The sequence below is a fragment of the Sceloporus occidentalis genome, unplaced genomic scaffold (genome assembly GCF_023333645.1).
Source record: "Sceloporus occidentalis isolate IW3139 unplaced genomic scaffold, rSceOcc1.0.p SCAF_9, whole genome shotgun sequence".
Taxonomy (NCBI): domain Eukaryota; kingdom Metazoa; phylum Chordata; class Lepidosauria; order Squamata; family Phrynosomatidae; genus Sceloporus; species Sceloporus occidentalis.
The window spans coordinates 3,728,013-3,751,168 of record NW_028316989.1 but is presented as its reverse complement, the minus strand read 5'-3'; the positions used below and the strand labels follow the sequence as shown (position 1 = coordinate 3,751,168).

Below are 23,156 nucleotides of genomic sequence, written 5' to 3'. Positions count from 1 at the left end.
GGTCACATTGGGTCCTGAATCTGCATTGGTACTAAGAGAGGCTTTTCACTCAGGGTTTTCCAATGTGGTGTTCATAAGCTCTGTGTACTGGGGGAATGCTCATTTCCATGGCTGCAGAAATATCAGTGGGCTAAATCTACATGATTAAAATACTCCTCATTCTAGTAAAATAGAATGTGATCCAGACACATGCAATTTGAAGGAATTCAAATGGTTAGTCTTTAAAGAACCTTATTGCATTAGAAAAGAAAGCTAAAATGGAGTATTGGCTTTCTCTGAGCCTGTTTGCATGCTGTTGTAGCACTTCTGGTCTCTTGCTGACGGACATGGTCATAAAAATGTGTATTTTGTCATGCTGGAAAAATCCATTTAGCAAAAGGCATACTTTTACAACCATCTCCCTTGGGAAGAGAATGAAAGCCATATGGAGAGGCACAGAGAAAGCTGCTACTCTCCCACTCTGTTTCAGCTTTCTTTTCTCATACCATAAGGTTCAAAAGGGACTACTAAATTGCCTTTTTCTTCCCTTACTTCCTTTAGTTTTTTTATAGAAACGGACAAACATAATTTTATCTTTTAACTGGAACAGTTCTTTCAAGTATAAATATAGGACTAAAGATACTACTGGGATCTGAGTAGCTACAACTAGAGTCTAGTGACGCTTCCTAGAATAATTTTTAATGTGATTCACCAACTCCATTTTCAAGAGCAGCTCCTTATAGCTATTATGTGGCTTTGGAGACACAGGCTCCTTAACCAGCAACACTCAACTATGTGACACAAAAGAATGGCACCAAATATAAGGCTTACATGACCACTGGTCAACCAGTAGATTTAAAGGTCACTGGGCAACCAGTAGATCTTTTTATCACCGGTAGTATGCCAATAGTAGTATCTTTAGCTGCCCGTATACTGGTTATTTAGCTACCCTTAATTTTACTTCTTGATACATAAACATACAAACAAAGGTGGTGGAGGAACACCACTCACTGCCATTTGATGGCCATCTGCCCATGCAGACTGAATCCAAAATAAATGATTTAGGAATGTGAGTAGAAATGAATCAGACGGCTGGCTGGACCTAAATCGGTGGCATCTGAACTTACTCCGAACATTGTTTATGCACAAAAACTCACACGTTTGAAGTGTATTTTTGCTATATTAGATAATCTTTTGTAGTTCAGCAATCACTGGGAGCCAATCTTAACCTTGCGTAAAGTGAAGGAAGATTGCTAAGGCAAAGAAAAATTTAAACTTGCATCAAAGGCTGGGTTGAACAATTCTCTCCCTTTTACTAGTCTACTAGCTTTCAGAGAGTTATCTGTGCCAGTCTCTTGCAGCATAAAAAGAGGGAAAGGAATGTAGCAGCACTTTTCAGACTGATTTTGATTTTAGTGTGAGCTTCCATGGATATAAACCCACATCTTCAGTTGCAGCACAGAGTGATATCCAGGCCTCAAGAAAGCCCACGAAAGCTCATGCTAAAATAAAAACCAGTTAGTCTTAAAGGTGCTGCTATATTCTTTTTTTCCTCTCCCGCTCGCTTCCTTCTCCTTTTTGCTAGTTATTTGCTTTCCATCGCAATGACAACTGCTGTCCTCCAGAGGACATTATGCCACATTCTCCTCAAGGAATATAGTGTCACTTTTTGGGTGGGAAAGGGACTGCACCCTCTAAGCAAAGATAAATATATGAAAGGCGTTAGCTGCAGGGGACAAAGAAGCAAGTAAGAGCTATCCATGCCTTGGGTGGACCAAGCAGCATTACCTGAGAAGAAATGAGCCTTGAAGCCCTTCTTGGAGACAGTGTTGTCAGACTTGAACTCGATGCGCATGTTGTTGTACTGGGAGGTGATCACGTCGGGCTTTTCCGCCCCGCAAAACTTGCCGTGCAATTTGGCCTCGGCTGTGAGGCCGCTGCGCACTTCTACGAAGTCATACTTGCACACCTGTGGGAAAAGCATCCAGAGATACTTCACTACTCTTGGGAGAAGGCAATGGGAAGATGGACATGGATAAAACAAAAAAGGCTGCCAAGTACTTGGTGTGGATTTTCCAAACAGCCGACAATACTTTCCCTCCTTGGCGAATGCCTCCTGGGTGGTTGAGATAGTGACACCTTTGCTTTCTGATGGTTCAGTGTATGCAAATTTTGTTTCATGCACAAAATTATTCAAAATGTTGTGTATAAAATTACCTTCAGGCTATGTGCATAAGATGTACATGAAACATAAACAAATTTCGTATTTAGACTTGGGTCCCATCTCTTCCAAGATATCTCATTACATACATGCAAATATTCCAAAATGCAAAAGAAAGCTGAAATCCAAAACACTTCTGGTCCCAAGCATTTGGGGGTAAGGGCTACTCAACCTGTATTTAGACCTGTTCCTAAGAGGCAAGGCTGAATTAGCTGTGAAGGAATAATGTTTAAAATAACTCACATCATTGCCCTCTGTCTCAAAGAAGTCAAATTGCAGAGATATGCGATACTGGGTGGGTGCCACAAGCTGCCAGATACAGTTCTTGTTGGGTGGGTATTCCTTTGGCCATCCAGGGCTTGTGATGGAGCCATTGAGTTTGGTGAGGAACCCACCACAGGCAGCTGCAAGGCAGAAAAGCCAATGGATCAGTTGCGAAGGATGTGCGAACCTCCTGCCCCGAGATGCTGTGGTTGTGCCATTGCTGTGGAACTTCGTTCTGCTACAGATGGAGCAACCATTTAATTTAAACAGCGTGGGAATACTTTGTTCTATATGTGAAGTGGGCGAAGTTTGTTCAAGAAGCAATGTGTTTATAGAGGTTGAGCCATCTCTGCAGAATCCCCTTCCTAAAAGGAATTGCCAGACTCCCAAAATTATCCTCCTTCGGTGTATGACTAATATATGCCATTTTCAGAAAGTTTTAGACCGATGTGGCTTCGTTCTTAGACACTGTCGACATCTGATAGCAGCATAAGTAACTGCTATATGGCAGTGAAATGGGTTTATATGTTTATTCTGCTCGCTATTCTTGCTGGTTTTATACTTGTAATCGTGTATCTTGCATTTGTTTGTTAGCTTTTTGAGAATTGTATTATGAGCAGCTTTGAGTTTATTTCAATACCGAAAAGTCATCTCAAACCTTCAATAAATTACATGCTACTCTCCGATCAATACCTCTGTAAGGCAAAGGAGGCCAGAACTGCATCTGAATAGCCTCTTCTTCCTGGATGCTCACCTTCACACCTGCGTTTGTCCGAGGCCAATTCATAGCCTGGGTCACAGGCACATTTGTAGCTGCCCAGGGTATTCACACAACGTTGCTCACACCCGCCATTGTTTGGTCTTGAGCACTCGTCCACTTCTAAAGTGAAAAAAGAAGACAGGTCTCAATGCTTTCATTCATATAGAGTCCTACTGTGTCTTCTGTCAAATTTTACTCCACTATTACAGTTTAGTAGAGACATCCAGTTTCATTTCACCTGCATACCTGGTACATCACAGAGGTACCTCCTGAGACTAAGGCCTTGTCTGCACAGGTCCAAAGGTACATCCCACCCATCCCTGGTTCTGGCATTGTCCTGTTCAGTTGACACATGCCCCAACCCCTGATATGTTCTGGTGCAAACAGTTCAGACAATAGTTTTTTGTGGGTTTTTCAGGCTGTGTGGCCATGTTCCAGAAAAGTTTCTTCCTGATGTTTGCTTCTGAGGTCAGAACGAGGCACCCAGCTATGGTCGCATGGCTGGATGCCTCATTCTGAACTCAGGAGTGATTTGTGGTGGTGGTGGACTTGCTGGATCGGCCAGTGGGATGCCCATGTAGATAGCACCAAAGAAGGGGAACGGTGGGTTCCGGATCTGACACTTTGCACACCACAACCAGGCTGTACACCCCTTAACATGCATTTTAAAAGTTACCTATTATTCTAGATCTTCCAGGACCATAGCTGGGTGCCTTGTTCTGACCTCAGAAGCAAATGACCCACAACAGCAACCCATGCGCTAAGTGATTCAGTGGGATGCCCATGAAGTCACCCATCATAACGTGGGAATGGAGGGCAAGGTAATCAGGTAGCTGTGGGGCCAGAATACTCTGGGGTGCCTTGGATTTTGGTCTTGTGGAGCTTGGATGATACTTGACTTTGCTATGTGGCCAACCTGGCTATCCCTGGATATGTTTTCTGAGATAAAACTATGTTCTGTGTCTAGCAAGAAAGAAACTGGGCATCACTGTGTCCCATAAGAGAAAAGTCTCCCACTTTCGGACAGAAAAGAACTTGGTTAATAGAGTGGTGCTTTTAAAATCTGAGCAAAAATGGGAGTATTTTTCCTTGTGAGACCTGCCTCCCAGTGGCCAAAAGAAGAAAGCATCCACTTGCCCAGAAATATATAAGACGAAGGCTGCATATTTGAACGGACATGCATCTGTTGTGATTGTGTGCTTCTGCATGGCAGGGGGGTTGCACTTCATTGCCTTTGAGGTGTCTTCCAACTCTATGATTCTCTCCAAAATACCATGCTTTAGAACCAGGATGCCCTGTGCTAGATTTGAAGGCTGGACATGCTGATCCATTGGATCCAAACCAAGTACAAAGTGATGGATCGGTTTTATTTTCTGTTGGCTCAGTAGGGAAGCTCATCTCACTGGCAGTCTGGTATCTGCTCCCTGTTCCACAAAAACCTGATACCTTTGAGGCTCCATTCAACGATACACTCAAGGGAATCAATGGGGAAACTGCAGTACCTTTGAAGAAGTTGACCGCAAAGCCAGCCTTGTTGATGGACCCATCTGAGACAAACTTCATCCACAACTTGTTGGAGGTGCTTTTAATGTCATCGGGCTTATCGTAACCGCAGTACCTTCCGATCAGTTCTCCTGACTCGGTGTTACCATCCCGGATCTCCAAATAGTCATAAGCACAGCTGTCATGACGCTCAATCTGCGGGGTTGGCAAGATTAGGAACCATGGGTATTCATGCAGTACTAGTGAGATACATTTGCTTATAGATGATTGCCAGCTACATATTATATGCAAAGACAAATTTAATGGCACCTCTATTTTGCACCAGGGTGCATTGTGTTCTTCCACTCTTTTAAATGGGAGAAGCTACAATCATATGGACCAGCCCCTTTTTATTTCACAGGCTTGTGACAATGCCTTTGTTACCTCAAAGGATAGGAAGGAGAGGCCCACATGGTATCCTTCTGAGACAGTGACCTTCCAGATGCACAATTTATTGGGCCGGTAGTCATCAGGATAGTTGGGAGACTGTATGTGCCCATTGTCTTTCTTCACATCTCCTCCACAGATGGCTGCAGGAAGAACATAATGGCATGAGAGATGAATCACAACTAGAAAGCTTGCGAATCCTTTAGGAAAGGGCTTAGCTGCTTCCAGGAATGAGCATGGTTCTAAAAGAGGATGAGGCTTAGCACCACCAACAAATACAACTGGTTGTCTTAATATATAAAAAGAAATGTCCCCTAAGGCTGGAGCACAGAGTGACTAAAAGCTGAAGAAACAGACTACCTTTGAAAACAGTTGAAGAAACGGACTGCCCCTTGTACATAATTTGTACAATGGACCTACAGAGGAGGAACCTAACTCAGTTAGCTCCCTAATGTTTCCAACTGGAATACATGGCAGTGATTTCCAAACTCTGGTCCTCCAGGTGTTTTGGATTTCATCTCCCAGAAACTTCACTCATCTTGGTCAATGTTCTGGGACTATGGAAGCCGAAATCCAAAATACCTGGAAGGCCAGAGTTTAGGAATCACTTTAGCAGAGAATTGGGACAACTGAAATTGCCCTATTTTATTTATTTGTTGTATTTATATGCCATTTTTATACTAGGATTTGCCCTAAAGAAGGAACAGTACATACAAATTTTATCTTGATTTTGGAATATTGTGTATACATAATGAGATAACTTGGAGATGGGACCCAAGTCTAAACATGAGATGCATTTATGTTTCATGTGCACCTTATTCCCACATATCCTGAAGTTAATTTTATACACAGTATTTTTAATAATGTTGTGCATGAAACAAAATGTGTGCCTGGACCCATTGGAAAGCAAAGGGGTCACTATCACTATGTGGACAATTTTGGATACTGGAATATTTCGATTTCGGAATTCCAGATAAGGAAGACTTAACCTGTAATCTGTACTTCTTTCCAACTTTGATTTTGCTCTTTCCCTAAAATGAAACCCTTCCCATCCCTCATTTTGCCCACAGAGGGGGAAAAATGCAATACCTTCATAAACTGCATAGAAGCCTTTGCCAACCCAATTGCTGCTACTGCGAAATTCGATCCAAAGACGGCTGTCAGTCGAGTGGATGGGCTCTGGGAGTTTATTGCCACAGAATCTACCTGGAGAAAGAACACATGCTTTCTTGGGTATGTCACCTATATATCAGAAAGATATTTGCTACTGAGTGTGAAAACATTACTCTTGCTTTCCTTTCTTGCATGGCAGGGGTGGGCAACTGCATGGGACCAGGAGGCATTTTCCCACCCTGTGCCTGCGGACGGAGTGCGTCTGTGCATTTCAGCATCTCTGAAGTTATTTTCAACCTATTCTTGCCCTTTTTTCTGGGGCAGTTTGGGGAGGTTTGGAGTGCTTTGTGAGCTTAGGGTTTGGGTGCATTTTGGCTGGTTTAGAAGTAAAAACAATCAGCCTAAAAGCACTCCCCCAAATCTGGGAGCTTTTAGTTTAGGCATGCAACCTCCTGCCCACCCACCCCCCAAAATCTTGACATATAGCCAAGTACATGCGGTATTTAAAAATCAAACAATTTATAAAGCTGAAAATGTTAAACATTAAAAAACATTATAATTCATAGACTAGCATCCCCCAAAACATGCCTCTCCATGATACCAAATGTCCCTACCCAGAATGCTGTTTCTTTAAACACACATTCCCTTATAGCAGAATAACAGTACAGTATTACCTGCAGAAATATGGGAACACATTTTATCCATGTTCTGTTAGTTTAAAGGCACCTGAACATGGCTAACAATAGAACCCTGACGAAAGAGGTTTTCTGATTGCAAAGGAATTATAATCAGCTATTTCAATGCGTGTTTTGACAAATATTGCACTACAGAAGGGGGAAATATTTTAGTCAAAGTGTTTACACCTATACTTCCAAAACGTACTGAGCTTCAAAAAGAGTACTTCAGGAAAGGCAAAAGATATACACTTAATGTTTCTCAGATAATGAAAGTTTTTCCCTAAAATATGTATGAGCTCAAGTAAATTCTAAGCTGGCCCTATCAATTGGGACAAGGTTTGCATTACAGGAGGTCAGGAGTAGATTGCAGTATTTAAACCTACACCTTGGTGAGATCTAGCCATGTATCATGGCTTGGTCAGTAGTACATTCCCATTGGTTACCTCGGAGAGTTGCTTTCCTCCAGAACCCGTCTCTCACCTCCACGTAGTCATACCAGCATAGCCGACTTCGGTACAAATCCAGGGATGTAAAGTTCAGAATGATCTGGGAAGCAAGCAGAGGTTACACCATGCAGAGTAAGATTCAAGCGCTAAACATTACTTCAGAATATGCAGGGCTTTTGCTAGTTCTTCCATTCTTCCCTGATGCCCACAATACTTGCAAGAGATATAATGGCTGTCATTGATGACTGCAGATAACGCAACTGCCCCAGCAGCAATGATTTGCACCTGGAAACTTGTGTTACTGAGAACTCATTGATGGGTTTTCTCTGTCAATGAAAAGGGACATCCTAAACATGGTTGCAGCCACTACAGGTTGGAGGCGTCATTGTGTAATAAGTATTGCCAAAGCTGCTTTTTTTCTGGATTTAATCATGATTTAATCATGTAGTAATCTCCCCAGACCCTGCTGTTATGCAGACTGTTATGCCTATTGTGTGGCAGTGAGGGTGGCAAAAAAGTACTCATCTCATCCTCAATTTGTCTCCTAGGAGGGCTATTCCAAATGATGAGGAACTTGTGTCACACATATTCACTCAGAACTGGATGCCACAGTAATCACAAATTGTGCCGTCCAGTCAGTTTTCTTGGGATGAATTATGTGGGCCAGACACTTGAATTGGTCTATCACACCTCAAGCAAATCCTGACCCTTATCCATCTTGGTTGAAAAGATCTAGCAAAGATAGATTGATAGGAAAATGGCTCATTATGTCAGAAAGCGATGCCTGGTGCCTTGAAGAAGGCTGTAATGCACTCCCTCCTGGAGTGAATCTCACAGGTATGGGACAATTCAAGTAAGGCCCGGCACCTTCAGATGTTCTTGGAGGAAACAGATTGTCTGGATCCATGTCCGTCTGGCCTTAATGGCCAAAAACCTGGCCATCCATCATGACAGAACTGAGCAGATCAAGATTTCCCCATTAGTTATTTTTATGCCAGGAAAATCTCCACTAGCTAAAACTTCTGTGAATATCTCTGCAACACACAATCTGGTAAAGAACCATTGCAATTTGATTCCCCCGGAAATGGTGAGACGTAAAACCATCTCCAAAAAGCCTGAAAGATGTGTGCCATGAACCTTGCTCAACTCTCTGCAGTTGTTAATCTGGGGGTTCATTTAGACCACCCAGTTTAAAGCAGTCCCAGAAGCTCAAAACAAACAGCATCTGACTCTAAATTCAACTCCGACTATTGAAACAGCATGAGGTCTTTTTTGTATTTTATTTGTGGAAAACATTTGGACTGCAGACATTCCTGAACCAGATAAGAAAAACGGTTCCAAGAGAGCAGTCATTAAGGCTCTTCTGTCTAGAAAGGACCCCAAATCTTTGTGCCAGAGTCCAGCTCAGAATTGGCTTGACATGTAGCCTTGGACCCTTCTCTAGAAGAACACTCATGGTCCTAAGCCACTGAGAACAGTGATAAGGCGCCAGTTCAAAACTGCACTACATACAAGAGAAACTTGATCTGGCAAGAGGAGCTACTGGCAGGAAGCTACAGTTACTGCCTGCAAGCCTGATAAATAAGAACAAAAATCAGAAGGCAGTTCGGCATCCATCACCCTGTTTTCCTATTCAGGTCTTCAAACTACGAGATACACATCTCTGTAATGATGTGAAAGTACGAAAGTGTTAAGTACAGCAAGGGTTAGGGACCTTTGAATCTGCTGATATCCTGGAGGTTGTTAAAATAAAAGGTAAACCTTGCATTTTGGAAAAAGCTTTCAGGTGGTATCCAGAAGGTTCAAGCTCTTTTTGTTTACTTATTCAAGGCTTACCTAACCTGGTTGTTTCATTTTACAGATGCATGTTGTTTGCTTTGAACAAAATTTACCAGAACATGTTGAATTGCTCTTCTTTTTTGTGGTGTAGTAACCTATCCATATCCTTTCCACGTTATTTCTGTCTCTGGTCTCCAAACTTTGGTTTTCCAGGTGTTTGGAACTTCATCTCCCAGAAGCCCCAGTCGGTTTGGTCGACAATCAGGAATTCTGGGAACCAAAGTCCAAAACATCATGAGAAACAAAATTTGGGAACCACTGAATTAAGGTACATATCCATCATCCTATGCCCTGTCTTGCCTTTTTTTGGTGAGGCCAGAATCCATGGACTAAAAAAGACCTGTCCACTGCAGACCTGTAATGGAGTTCTTTTGCATTTGTTTCTTAACAACATAGCCTATATAAGCCCAGTGTCCTACTTTAAAAAGACACCTGTGTGATAAAGAAAGGAAGACTGGAAGACGCAGGGATTGTGAGTCAGTTCGAACAGTGCATGTGAACTGGACCCAGCAACTACAGTACCTTTTCCCCTGGGGTGACGGATATTCTCCAGATACAGTGCATGTGTGCAGAATATCCATTGGGAAACTGAGGCGAAGAGAAGTTCCCTTGACTGTCTTGTAAGGTCTCTCCACAAGCTGGTGGGAAAGAAGAGAAAACGCAGGCACACGCATTAAAAAATAGCCATAAAGTTGCTCATTTGAAATTATTCTTTGCAGTGTAGTGCTTTGAATGATAGGAGATTAACAGACGGAGGGAAATCCAGGAGTAAAAGGCGTACTCTTGGCATAATTGGCATAATCACACTGAATTTTCAGACACAATGCTCTCATCTAGGACTTATCCTGTGAAGATCCAGGAGTGCAACAGCAAGTATTCCTGGGACTTCCCTGTGAATGGTTTGTTGCTAGAGCATTTCTGGATCTTCACAGGATAAGTCCTGGATGACCATGACCATGATGCCATCTGAAAATCTTCAGCGCCATCACATGATTATGCCAGGAGTATGCCTTTTACTCCCGGCTTCTCTTCCCTATCTGATAATCTCCTTGGACTACGGTGGAGATCATGGTTCCATTCCCAGCTCAGCCATGAGACCCACTGGTTGAGCTTGGGCAAGTCACATGCTCTCAGCCTCAGAGGAAGGATATCCCAGGTATTTATTAAGTACAACAAATACAAATAAAGGATTTTAAAAAATATTTAAATCACCATGATAAAGAAATAGTATTGCTTCATCATCACAATAATGAAATAGTAATGCCTATGCGGCATAGTGGTTTGAATGTTGGATTGTGATTCTGGAGACTAGGGTTCGATTCCTTGCTCAGCCATGAAAGCCACTGGGTGACCTTGGGCAAGTCACACTCTCTCAGCCTCAAATGATGGCAATGGCAAACCTGCTCTGAAAAAACTTGCCAAGAAAACTCCATGTTAGGTTCACTTTACAGTTGCCATAAGCTGGAAAAGACTTGAAGACACACAACAGCAACAGCAATGTAAGTGCACATGTTCCAACCTAAATTTGCAGCCTTAAGGACTGGAAACTTGCTTTTAAAAAAGGACAGAAGTGGATATTCTCATGATGACAGCAAATCTTATGTGCAATCCCACCTGAGCCATTAGTAAAGAGGGATTGCAGGATAGTCCCCCTTCTTCTCCTAAACCATACCTCCCACTGGAAGTTGTCATTCATTTCTTTTTAAAGCTCTTCTTTTGCTCCTAAAATTGGCTCATGCAAGATCATATCCTCTCCTCTGGTTTCCATTTCTTCCCCCAAAGTATCTATATAGCCTGTTCTACAGCGGCGAAGGTAGCTATGGAAACTAAACCCGATGCCATGTTGCTACAGTGATGGAAGTCAGGACTCGAGCCCAGGCGATCTAAACCTTTACAAGAGTTTTCGTGTTCTCTTCTGTCGCTGTCTTTTGCAGGGAAACACCAGGGGATCCACAAAATCCTCTTAGAAACAATGCTCCCGTCCCAACTCCTCCTTTCTCTTCCCAGCATACCAACCCACCAGGGCCCCAATCCTCACCAGCTCTTAAATGCATCCAAATGCTAGCAAAAGCTTCCCAAGAGCTGCAGTCTGGCAAGATGATGTGTGTGTGTGTGTCTGTGTTTGTTTGTGGTGGCAATGCATCCCTTGCACAAATCCTGGCACAGGGAGATCATCTCTCTACGTTGCCACGTTGTCCTGCCTCCAGCCAGTGAACTCTGCCCAGCTGGAGCCAGAACAACGCCGTCTGGAACTGGACCAGGACCACCATCTGGAGACCAGATGATCCGACTGGGCAAGGATTTGCTTGGAAGCTCACAGGGACCACAATACCTTCACTCCTTCCTAGGGCTTCGCAAAAGGCGCAAAGGAAAAACACCTGGATGAAGGGAAACGGGGCCGGAGTAGACATCATCATCATCATCATCATCATCATCATCTTACAAACAACTCTCTAGACCTTATGACTCCATGATGTTGCATGGGTGCAAAAATGACAAAATTTGGCTGCTACCGACAAGATTCTACATCTTGACAATTTTGGGTGTTTTTTTAAAAAATTATCTTTATTAGCTTTTCCACAAGTAAAATAAAACCCAAATTACAACACACATCCTACACACTGTACAATCTTACAAACATGTTAAACAAACACTTCTAAAACAGGGCTTCCTTAATTCAGCTTTATGAGGTGATACTCTAGTCTATCCTTCTTATTTGTTTTGCCTTATTACTTAGTTCTTATAGTTCTTACTTAGTTTGATTCCTTGCTTTTTGTTGGATGGTTGTTTTTCAGACAACATTTGAGGTTTAACCCAAACAGAAAGTTGGAAAAAAAAACCCGCATTTGTGGGATTTTTTTTTAAGACAATGTTTGCATGAAAGAGAAATAATATGAAAATAACCCGAATGCAAAGTCATCAAAACCAGATCCTTTTTACTTTCGCTAAATTCAGAAAATACAAAGGAGCTTTCCGTTCGGATGAACGCATCTGACAAACCACTTTTTTTTGCTAATGAGAAACCATACGTTTTAAAGAACTGTCTTGATCTGAGACAAAATGCCTTTTGCAAAACGCTGCATTTCTTAGAAATTAAAATGATCTCGGGTTCATCCGACTCCTTCGCCCCCAAAGAATAAACATGGCAGAGTTTTGTTCAAAAATTAATATTTAACTGTCATGCAAGTTCTTTGGAAATCGTATTTCCAAACTGTGTCATTCTGGAGATGACTTTTGGACCACTGATTTTGTACTTGGACCACTTTATTATATTTGTATCTCAGTGGTATGATGCCCAAAATGGTAGATGACTTCTGGGAAGTCCTAAGAATTTCACTGAAAGTTCTCACAGGGCGGTTGTGAACATGACACAGAGACGAAACATTACTGACTCATGTCTCCTTTGATGACACTTCCACATCTCATGACGTATATGTGAATACACATCTCCATGGAGCAGCAACATGCCTCTCTTGAGCTTTGGGGAAGATGTGGAAGTGTGGCAAGATGGACCCTGAGTCATCCTGGTCCTCCTCTGCGTCTCATCGGAAACTGACCACAGTCTCATTGCAAAGGCCAAAAGGGACGGTTATGTAGCAAAGACTCCCAAGAGTCTGATGGTCATCTACACCGATTAACAGTTTAACATCAGAACAGGGCGGATTTTTGTGTTCAACAAAGAACCAAAACATCAGTGATGTTTACAGAGCTGAGTCTGTTTCTGGAAACAGCAAACAATTTATTTTTAATCTGCAGGGAAATGAAACCCCTTTCCTCTTTACTTTCAGTCCCTGGTTTAAAAAACCCCACTGGTGACACTGGAGAAAATGTTCTTCCCATAGCAGTTACTGATGCTATTTTCATTTCATTTCATTTGTATGCTGCCTCTCTCCCAGAAAGAGACCCAAGGCGGCTCACAAATGAAAACATTTTCTAAGGCTTTACAATAAAAGTTTTGAAAACAATTAAAAACACCAAATGCGTAAAAACAATACAAAATTTCATACATTAAAAACTGCACTGCACACCCCATATAACAAACACCCCATATAAAAGGCTATACCATGGGTATGTATTAAAAGCCTGCCTTAAAAAGCAGGCTGATGTTATGCTATATTGTGACAAACAGTATGTGTGCACCTCCAACGCTATGAGCTAAGAAAAGCTGAAAGACACCTTTTGCTATATTTTAGAGTTCGGACCACTGACATTCGCATGTCGCTAACAGTATACCTTAGTTTGCAATCTAGCCTTCTGTAGTCATGAAAGAAGATATGTCCCTTTCCCAAGCTTTCTTTGAATTCCTTAAAAACCAGGTCACTGTGTTTGCCAAGCTGTCTAACACACGAATAATGCCAACCTGGACAGAAGAACTAAACCAACTCCAGATTCCAGTGGGATATCTTTATTCAAGAACCAAGCAGAAAGTAGGCTAGACAGTCATTTATGCTCCAGGTGATTCCTGCAGTTACATAATTAATACAAAACCAAGCAATAAAGAAGTTGAAGGGAAGTATCCAACTGGATACAGATTGTGATGTCCATACCTGCCTGGCCATATCTAGGCAATTTCTATTGTCCAGAGACACAGATTGCTGCCACACTGCAAAATTAATGCAGTTTGACACCAGTTTAACTCTCATGGCTTCAAGCTATGGAATCCTGGGGTTTGTAGTTTGTTGTGGCACCAGAGCCCTCTCACAGAGGTAGCTAAATAGCCCACAAAACTACAGCTTCCAGAATTCAATGTCATGGAGCCGTGGCAGTTAGAGTCAAACTGCATTAATTCTGCAGTGTAGATGCAACTACAATTAAGGTAAATGTGGGAATGGTCATGCAAAAATTTATCATCCCCAAATATTGGCATATAAAAGGACCCTGAGAGGGAGAGCGAGCATAACACTTTGCAAAAAAGAAGAAGAAATGCATCCCCTTCATGCCTTGCACATCTCTTGCTACGTCAAACTGAACACAGGAAAGTATTCGCTTGGCACCGCAACTGAGGGATAAAATACTATGAATATTCAAGTCCATAATGACAAAGGTAGCACTGCCTTTTGGCAACACAGCTAGATAATAAAACATTCAGGATAGAGACAAGTTCAAGAAGCATACTGACAAGTTGGAACGTGTCCAGAAACCAAGATGATCAAAGGTCTGGGAATGTTTAGCTTGGAGAAGACAAAACCAACAGGGAACATTAACAGCCACCTTTAAATATCTGAAAGGATGTCACACAGAAGATGGAGCAAGCTTGTGTTCTGTTGCTGGAGAGATCTGAACATGAAAGAATGGGTTCAAATTACAAGAAAAGAGATTCCACTTAAAGATTAGGAAGAACCTCTTTACCATAAGAACTGTTTGACAGTGGAACAGACTGCCTCAGAGGTGGTGGACCCTCCATCGTTGGAGGTCTTTAAATAGAGTTTGGATGGGTATCTTTCAGGAGTGGTTAATTTGGCAGTGCTTGGAATAGATGACCCTTGAGACTCCTTCCAGCTCTAAGATTTTATGAATTTTCCCCCTGACTCCAAAAGCTGACTACTTGGTCACAGAGCAGGAGATAATGCTAGCTGCAAATGAAGCTCCTTTTAATTTTGCTACATCTACACATTTGAGAGCCAACATGATGTAGTGGTTTAAGCATTGGACTAGGACCCTGGAGACCAGGGTTCGAATCCCAGTTCGGCCATGTAAACCCACTTGGTGACCTTGGGTAAGTCACATTCTCTCAGCCTTGGAGGATGGCAATGGCAATCCCCTCTGAAAAAACTTGCCAAGAACACCCCATGATAGGTTCCCAACTTACGGTGACTTACAGGTCACGGTAAGTCAGGAACAACTTGGAGGCACACAACAACAACAATCTACACACGTCAGCATAACTCACAGACAACGAATCCTCGGTGCTTATGCTTAAAGCTTTCTAAGGGTTCACAATCCTGACCAAAAGCATCTTGCCTAACTCAGGCTGACCACAGGCCCTCCTTTAGCAGGACATGTCCTACTTATCAGCCTTCTGACCAGGAGGAATTCCAAAATGTCCTCCATTCTGAGCATGACCAAGAAGCATGGATTTACATTCCTATGAGTGTTTTTAGCTTTTATTTGGTAACGTCCCACAATTTTCTGGACTGCCTTGTCCTCCTTTGCAGTTAGGAAATCTGGTCACCTTGGCCTAACCCTGACCAACAGCACAGGATCTCCCCATTAGATTCACATAGGTGGCTGAAATTAGAAACTGCACAAGTCTCAAGTACTAAAGCTGTCAAGGAGGGCTGCAGGAGCCGTGAAGCTTTCTGATGGCTTGCACGCCACAGAACCAGATGCTGCCGGAGGGGAGATCCATTGAGAAAACCCCAGGTGTGTGTACACATGTCTGCAGCAGATGCAAACCTGGGGCCTTGGGACTGGAGACATAGTGCTCTTCTGCCAGGTACAAAGTATCTGGGAGGGAGCCAGGCAGCTGCAGTTACGAGGCCGTTCCCTCACCTAGTTTCTCACGTCCCCTCCCCGCTTTGGGACGTCTGAGCCCTCATGTAGCCTTCTAAATGTTTGTTTAATAACTCTGGTCTTAATAAAGCAGAAAATCTCCCCCTCCCCAAGGGAAGACGTGCAAAAGCCTCCCTTCACATGTTGCTCCGACCGTGCCAAAAGAGGAAGCGCATCTCACTCAGGAGTCCTCTTTTGGCACTTCTGCGTAGCATGCAAAGCCACCTTCTGTCAACATCCAATTCCTAGCAGCTTTGTTTGGAGGGACCGGGAGGGAGGGGAGAATGCCGGTTAAGCCACTGTAACTAAGCGCATATCTCCATGGTTATGTTATGTGGGCAATGGTCCAGGGCCCGAACAGTTGGCTGCCTGGTACATGGTATATAGTTCCTCCCCTCCTCCCTTTGCAACCTTCACAAAAAATGCAGAGGGATTTATTACAGCCCAAGACATCCGAGAGAAACAAAAGCAGGGTGATGGGAAATGTGGGGTAGAAAGGCAGTGGAGGAAAAGCATGTGGAGGGAGGAACATAAGCCAGTGGGAAAATAAGTGCAAGTGCACTGCACACGAAGCCTTCAGCGGCTGGTTCTGCTAATGCTCCAACTCTGAACTTACTCCACACACTACTCCTAGCCCTCGTTTCTTCCTATTTTTCCCTATCCACTTTCCTACCAATGTTTTCCTCTTTCTCCTTCATGCACACCCATTCTGCCTTTTATTCTGGGTCACTCGCCCCGTTCAGAAAAGCAATCCCTGCTGGAATGGCTGCATTCCTCCCTAGAAAAACAACTCGATTCTGTTTACAAGTCTGTCCTCTCCACGGAAACAGAGAGACCCAGCAGAGGATGGATGCTGGGAAGCTCCCCAACCAGATCAGGTCTTGGGAGTCCAACAGGAAGCAAAAAGTTTCACACACTCTTTGGCATGTCTTTGGCTCCTGGTCCCCCTTTGCCTTCTGTTCTGACATCTGTTCGGTGTGGAGAGCCAGGGCTGGTGTCGACTGGATGGTCTCCAAAGCCGTGGTGAAATTGGGAGCTATCCATTCAACCCTGGGCTCCAAAACTGTGCGTTATGTCATGTTGTTTCCATTCATAAAGCAATGGGAAGAGCTCAGACGGGAGCATGAGGTCAGACCCTAGGGGGATTATAACATGCAACAGAAAGGCCGGAACATTCCAGGCTCAGCTTAGCCCAGCCGCAACGGATGATGCCAAGAGACGGGAGGCAACCCATCTTCCTTCAAGAAACTCCCCAAAGGAGTTGCCTCACTGCGAACCTTCATGATAAAATAAAGCAGAGGCCAGAGGGAAATTCAGATGTGCTCCTTGTTTGAGGGCAGAAGAATGGCCCACTTTGCAGTTTTGAACTGACTGGGAGCATGCCTACGTGGGCCATTTACTCTGGTTTCCCCTCATTTTCATGTCACCCTGTACATACGACGCAGGACCAAAGTCCTGATTCAAATATGGACTGTCTTCATGAGGGACGGACAGTTCTGCGTCTGCGGTGGCACCAGGTGGAACAGTGGGATGCCTAGTTGTGCCTGTTCTCTACTCCGTTATGTTCAATTCTAGTAGTTTGCTTTTGCCTGAGCCTACTGGGAAGGACAAGATTATCTCCCCCCCCCCCCCCCCGAGTTAACTGAGCACAAATTAGTTTTGCATTTTGAACTTCATTTGTACAAGCTGAAATAAACTGAGGACAAAAGAGAAAAGAGAGAAAAATGGGTGGAGGTGAAAGAAAGGGATATTTTAAAAGCAGCTGAAAAAGTGGGACAAGAGATGATTAATCAGAACCATCCCTACCAAACTGAGACAGTTGGAGGGTATGGAGTAATGGGAAAAGACAGAATGGATATAAATGGAAGACATCATCATCCAGTCCTCTCTGTACATTTCTGGGAATCAAGAGCCATGGCTGCACAATAGCACCCAAGAGCTTCTCTGTGGATGGCAAGCAGCCAGCAGTACTTACCGGGGCATTTATACAGCTTGCGTGCTTGAGCGATATCTCCCTTGCTCAGTCGGGTTCGTTGGCCAATGGAAGGCTGCATCCCATTCACATTATATTTGGGGAGGATGGTGTCTAGGAAGATTCCCCTGAAATGAAAGCACAGAGCAGACAGTGAACCCTTCCAGGTCTTTAGCTCCTCTGCACAAGCACACCCTGAAGGGCAAGCAACTTTTCACATGGGGTGGATGTTTTATTCAGAACTTTGAACTGGAATTGGAACTCAAGACTGTTTGGAAACATATGGTAGTTTTCAGTGGAGAAAATGTAAATGGTAAACTTTGCGGTGTACCTTACTATTTCCCCCTTGTTCTGACACCGTCCTGTTTGGATGATGCATGGTCCAATGCCCAGTTTTGGTGCACACAATCTGGATGGCATCTGGCACGTTAAGCACCGGAACCAGGGTATAAAAACCTTTAAGCCAATTTTTAAAACATACCTCTTTTGAGAAGATTTGGAGCCATGTGGCTGTCTGCATGGGCATCCAACTGAGCTGTTTGGCACATCTCTCACTGTCTCCAGTTGCTTGCACTGAGGTCAGAAAGAGATGCCCAGCTGTATGATCTTTGCTGGGTGCCTCATTCTGACTTCAGAAGTGAGAGATCTGTGATGTTGGCAGATGAAACTGGGCAGCGTAACAGGATCCCCGTGCAAGACAGTCATTCTGGCATGGATACAGAAGGCCAGGTAATGGGGAGAAGGGGAGATTGATACAAGCTCTGAGGCCAGGATAGTATGGGTGCCCCTGGAGTGTCCTGATCAGTGCAGACAAGACCTGGGGCTCACATGCATCTAAACTGAACTGCCCACCCCACTTTTAAAATGCATCGAAAGTAACACTGGAATAGGGGTGCAGCTGGATTGTAAGTGTGCATGCATGCACACCAGACTCTTCAATAGAAATACTGTTGATCTGATAGCTAGGAACATGCAGGCAGGGGCATGTATGAACAAGAGTCATAACTCCCCCTTGCAGGTCTTTCCAGTGGATTTTAAATTAAGGAAGGAGAACATAACCCTAAAGTAACGTCCCACCGGCTGCAAAGACTATGCTGGTGATCTTTTATTAATCAGCCTTGGCCGCTCTAAGCTGCTGAGAGTAACAATAATCTAGTTATCAAGAAAATGTTAGCAACCATTTAAATTATAAATCAGTTGGGTTTCATGGTAGCACACAGAGTATTAAAGCTTGTAAGTCTATATTGCTGTAATTATTACTTTCCAGTGTAGAAATGAAGACGAAGCAGGAAGGTGAAATCACAATTAACTGGAGCGGAGGGAAAACAGCAGCAAGCCTCTCTCTAATAACTGTGTTGCAAGGTTGGTGCATCCAGAAGCTGTGCTGCTATTGCACCTCGCCAGCTACTCTTGGCTGCATCAGATTCAGGGCTTGTCTACTGACTAGTGAATATACTCATGTATAAGTCTAGAAATTGACCCCAAAAATCAGAGTCAACTTATCCACGGGTCAATGTTAGTATTATACTTTAACTCTTGTTTTAAAAAAGAAACAATCCCCTGGTGAAAAGCAAGAGTATAATTTTTCCTGGAAACAATGGCATCCCTCTATTCTCTATTGTACCCAGGATATACACATCCTATAACCAAATGTAACATATCCCTAGATTTACAAGTCTATGCTTTATTTACTGCAATCAATCTTATTCCAAGGCTCAGCAGGACAAGTCAAGGGACACAGTTGGAAGACTGGGCTGCAGTATGAGCAATCTTTACAAGGGTAGTTAACACAGATATGCTTTTTGTAATAGAAACAAGAAGAAGTTATTTTCAGAAGCAACCAGATATTCGGAAATCCTGGATTTCCTGCTATTACGGTGAAACATAGTCAGTTCTAAAGATATTAAAGTTTTCTTAGCACTGAACAGGAAGCGAACAGTGCTGGTTGTACTCCGCTACTGATATGCATTGTCTGGATAAAAAATTGTCAAAAAATACAGAACATTATTAATACTGATTAATACACAATAATAGCATAACCTCTCTATATGTGCCACCTTACCCTCAAACGTTTGGCAGATAAAAATTGGAAGCCCAGGCTGCAGTTAAGATGGCAAAAGTCATCAGTGAAAAATAATGCAGGTAGAAGGAGCTGCAGCAGTTTGCTTTTGTTTGAGCCTCTTGAAAAGTGCAAATGTTTGCCCCCTCTAAGCATGAAATTCATTTCTGTTTCCTATGCACCTTATATACTACAGCCTGAAGGTAATTGTATGCACAGTAATTTTAATCATTTTGTGCATGAAACAAAGCTTGTGTACATTCAACCATCAGAAAGCCAAGGGGTCACGATCTCAGTTACCCATGAAAAAAAGTTTTGGTTGTTGGTATATTTCAGAATTCCAGATAAGGAAGACTCAACCTGTAGCAATAGCAGAAAGACTGGCAGACGAGCCTCACTGGACTTTATGGCATTTGAAAGCTGGGCTATATGTTATGCCCTTGAAGGTAAAACAGGAAAATGCACAAAAACATAAAGCAAGGACATAGACACATTTCTGCAAAAAAGCAATGGGGATGTTTCCATGGAGATACCAGCTGGGAAAGAGTACATATAATATGTCAGAGTGACATTTTGGCTTGTTATGGCCAAGATGGATGCCACCTGTCAGAATGGCCAAGAAGGAATTGAGAGGAATTATATGTTTTCTGGAGATAAAGAGGGAGAGATGGTGGCTTTTCGTGAAGGTCTACATTTGGAGAGGTCTCCATCTTGCCTCTTGTTAAAGGGTTTGTCTTCACAATTTAAATACTCCTCATTCTATTCAAACAGAATGCAATCCCTCCATATACAATTCAGAGGCATTTGGGTTTTTTTGCAGAGAAAAGTCCAAGAAAAAGGAATGGTGTTTTTTATTGGAGTATCCACAAGGATGTGGATTATCAAATGTATGACTGAAGGTCCACCTCATATGGATTTGCATGGCTGCACATTTTTGACAGAGGGAGAGCAAACAGATGCAAATTCGTGCAAGAAAGTGAAGACAATTAAGAGCCGATGCGAATGTGTGAAAATCTGCAGCCTCTTATGCAATATACTTACATGGAGACTAGCCTGGAGTTGCTCATGTAAACAGGAAAGTGCTGGATGAGATACTGCACATTGGCAAGCGATGCTGAAAGGAGATTGCCAGTTTGGAGCAAGGGGAAGCCATAACTGAAAAATTGTCTCTGTGCAAAGATTTTTAAAATTCAAATATTTTAGAAGCAAAAACAAAGCTATAGCCAAGATGACTAAAATTTTGCACTAGAAGCAAGTATGTTCTGCACTCTGAATGGATTTTGGAGGGATTAAGCACAGCGATGGAACATATGTTTTGGATACAGAAGAGCCCGGGTTCAATTTCTGGTAACTGGAATTAGAACAGTTATGATTTAGGCTTGAAAGCTTTACAAAATACAACGGCACATGGGACCTCTATGGCTACAGCAACAGTGAAAGAGACCTGAATGAATATAGATGGAGGTGGAATAGAAAAAAGGAAGGGAAAAGTTGAGAAAACTGTTGCAGGCACGCTTCTCTCTCTCAAAACATGGAGATGCCATTGTCAGCGGATCGAACCTTGCCTTCCCTTTCTTTGGTTGTCCATATGGACATGCTTAAGTCTGAAAAAGGAGGGGAGGTGGGCCATTTTCTCCAGTGACCTACACTTTCCATCCAACTGCCATGAGCGATTTTCAGGAATATTTTCCTGGCCTGCAGCACATATTGTTACACCTTCATCCACTTGGCATGGCCTTACATCTGGCAACTGAAGCAGACCAAACGTAGCAAAGGAATTTGGGGGAGAAAGGAGCAAAGGGAAGCCTGATGCAACATGGCAGCCCTGCAAACAGCTGCACGTCATTCGGTAAAAGTCCTCCCTCTTCTTCTTCTTCTTCCTGTTTCTCTCCAAAACTTTATCCAGGAAGCAAAGTGATAACATCACACAAATAAACTTCCGTGGAGTTTTCCTGCAAACCTTGGCATCCGAGTCACAAAATGGCCAAGACCATCAACTGTCCAGCTGACAGCCAGCTGATTTCTCAAACAGGCTTTAAAAATATCAGGCTTCTTCTGCGAATATGCTTGTAAAACCATTGGGATTAAGCAAATCTCTTGGGAGAAAAGGCTGGCAAATATGGGAATGCAGAGAATCATCTTGGTACTATCACAGGAACTGTGTATGTTGGGAAACAGGGCAATGTTCCCCATTTATTTGGAGGTCTCAGGATTTACTTCCAGCCTCAACACATTTGGAAGATGTTGGGGAAAGAGAGGAGACTCATGTTTTTCAAACCGAAGGGTCATCAGCAAAGTGAAAATTTCTCTGCTTCTATTCCATTGCAGTTCTTCAAATCCTATCTGCATTTACTTCACATGCATCCCTTGGATTAGTTTTTAGTTCCCATGTATATTTTGGTAAGTATTTTTTCCTAAAGTACATACTTTGCCTCCTTAATGTACACATTTTAATACATTTTCCCAATTCATAAATGTGTGTTTATGACATTATCTTTCCACAGCGGTGGGATTGCATGCTCTTGAAAGGCAAGAGGCTATGCTGATGACAGCGAAGAAAGCTGATGGGAAGAAAAGCAATCGTGGAGCTGGAGAAGAGTTCTGTGGACACCATGGATTGCTAAAAAGATAAATAAATGGGTCCTAGAGCAAATCAAGCCTGAATTCTCCCTTAAAGTCAAGTCAAGATATCCAAACTGAAACTGTTGTACTTTGGACATATGATGAAAAGATTCACTAGAAAAGACAATAATTCTTGGGAAGGTAGACAGCAGCAGGAAAAGAGGAAAACTGAAAATCTTTGTTGCGATCTCGAGACTTTGCTGGGAAAATACCTTTTTAATCCCAGCTTTTCCCTGCTTTTCCCCCATGTGATAAAGTCAGGTCAGGGCTGCTGGTGGACACAGCAAAACCCAGAGCTGGAGTGTGTATTCTGCAATCTAGAGTCCTTAAGTTGCTAGAACTGGAAGTGTGAGCCAGAAATAAAGGAAACAGAAGACAGTCCCCTCCGGTTGAAGGGCAGGATCCCAAAATGTATGCTAGGCCCATCCCAGCCCAGAGACATCATACTACCTGTCAGCCACAGGGACCAATGGCTGAACCTTGGCTTTGCATTCACACCATCTCATTGACATTCCTAGTCAATGCTCTGGAGATGGTGATAACTGGTTTATCAAAGAGGATATCAGAGTGAAGTGGCTAGACTGCATTTGCACAGGGAAAGTCCAAGTTTGGTCAGCTGTTAAGGGCACAGGTGCTCTACCAGAGGAAACGATGGCAACGCAAATGATAAGGGATCCCTCCCTTGCACAACAAGGGGTTTTGGCACAATAATCTCCCATCCATCGCAGCTGACGCTGTGTTAGTCTTCCAGAAGAGAGACCCAGAGGCACGTCCTCGGCAGTT

The 23,156-nt window shown here is 43.1% G+C and overlaps 1 protein-coding gene across 1 annotated transcript in view; it reads right to left on the bottom strand.

Annotated features, from left to right (window-relative positions):
* BMP1 (bone morphogenetic protein 1) overlaps positions 1–23,156 on the bottom strand; it is a 94,353-nt gene that overhangs the window by 15,419 nt on the left and 55,778 nt on the right. The window contains exons 7-15 of the mRNA XM_089538015.1: positions 17,696–17,820; positions 9,751–9,866; positions 7,387–7,489; positions 6,243–6,359; positions 5,151–5,296; positions 4,727–4,922; positions 3,219–3,344; positions 2,444–2,604; positions 1,768–1,948 (exon numbers count right to left, since the gene is read on the bottom strand). Coding sequence (XP_089394141.1) covers positions 1,768–1,948; positions 2,444–2,604; positions 3,219–3,344; positions 4,727–4,922; positions 5,151–5,296; positions 6,243–6,359; positions 7,387–7,489; positions 9,751–9,866; positions 17,696–17,820 — 1,271 coding nt within the window. The remainder of the gene's footprint in view (positions 1–1,767; positions 1,949–2,443; positions 2,605–3,218; positions 3,345–4,726; positions 4,923–5,150; positions 5,297–6,242; positions 6,360–7,386; positions 7,490–9,750; positions 9,867–17,695; positions 17,821–23,156) is intronic.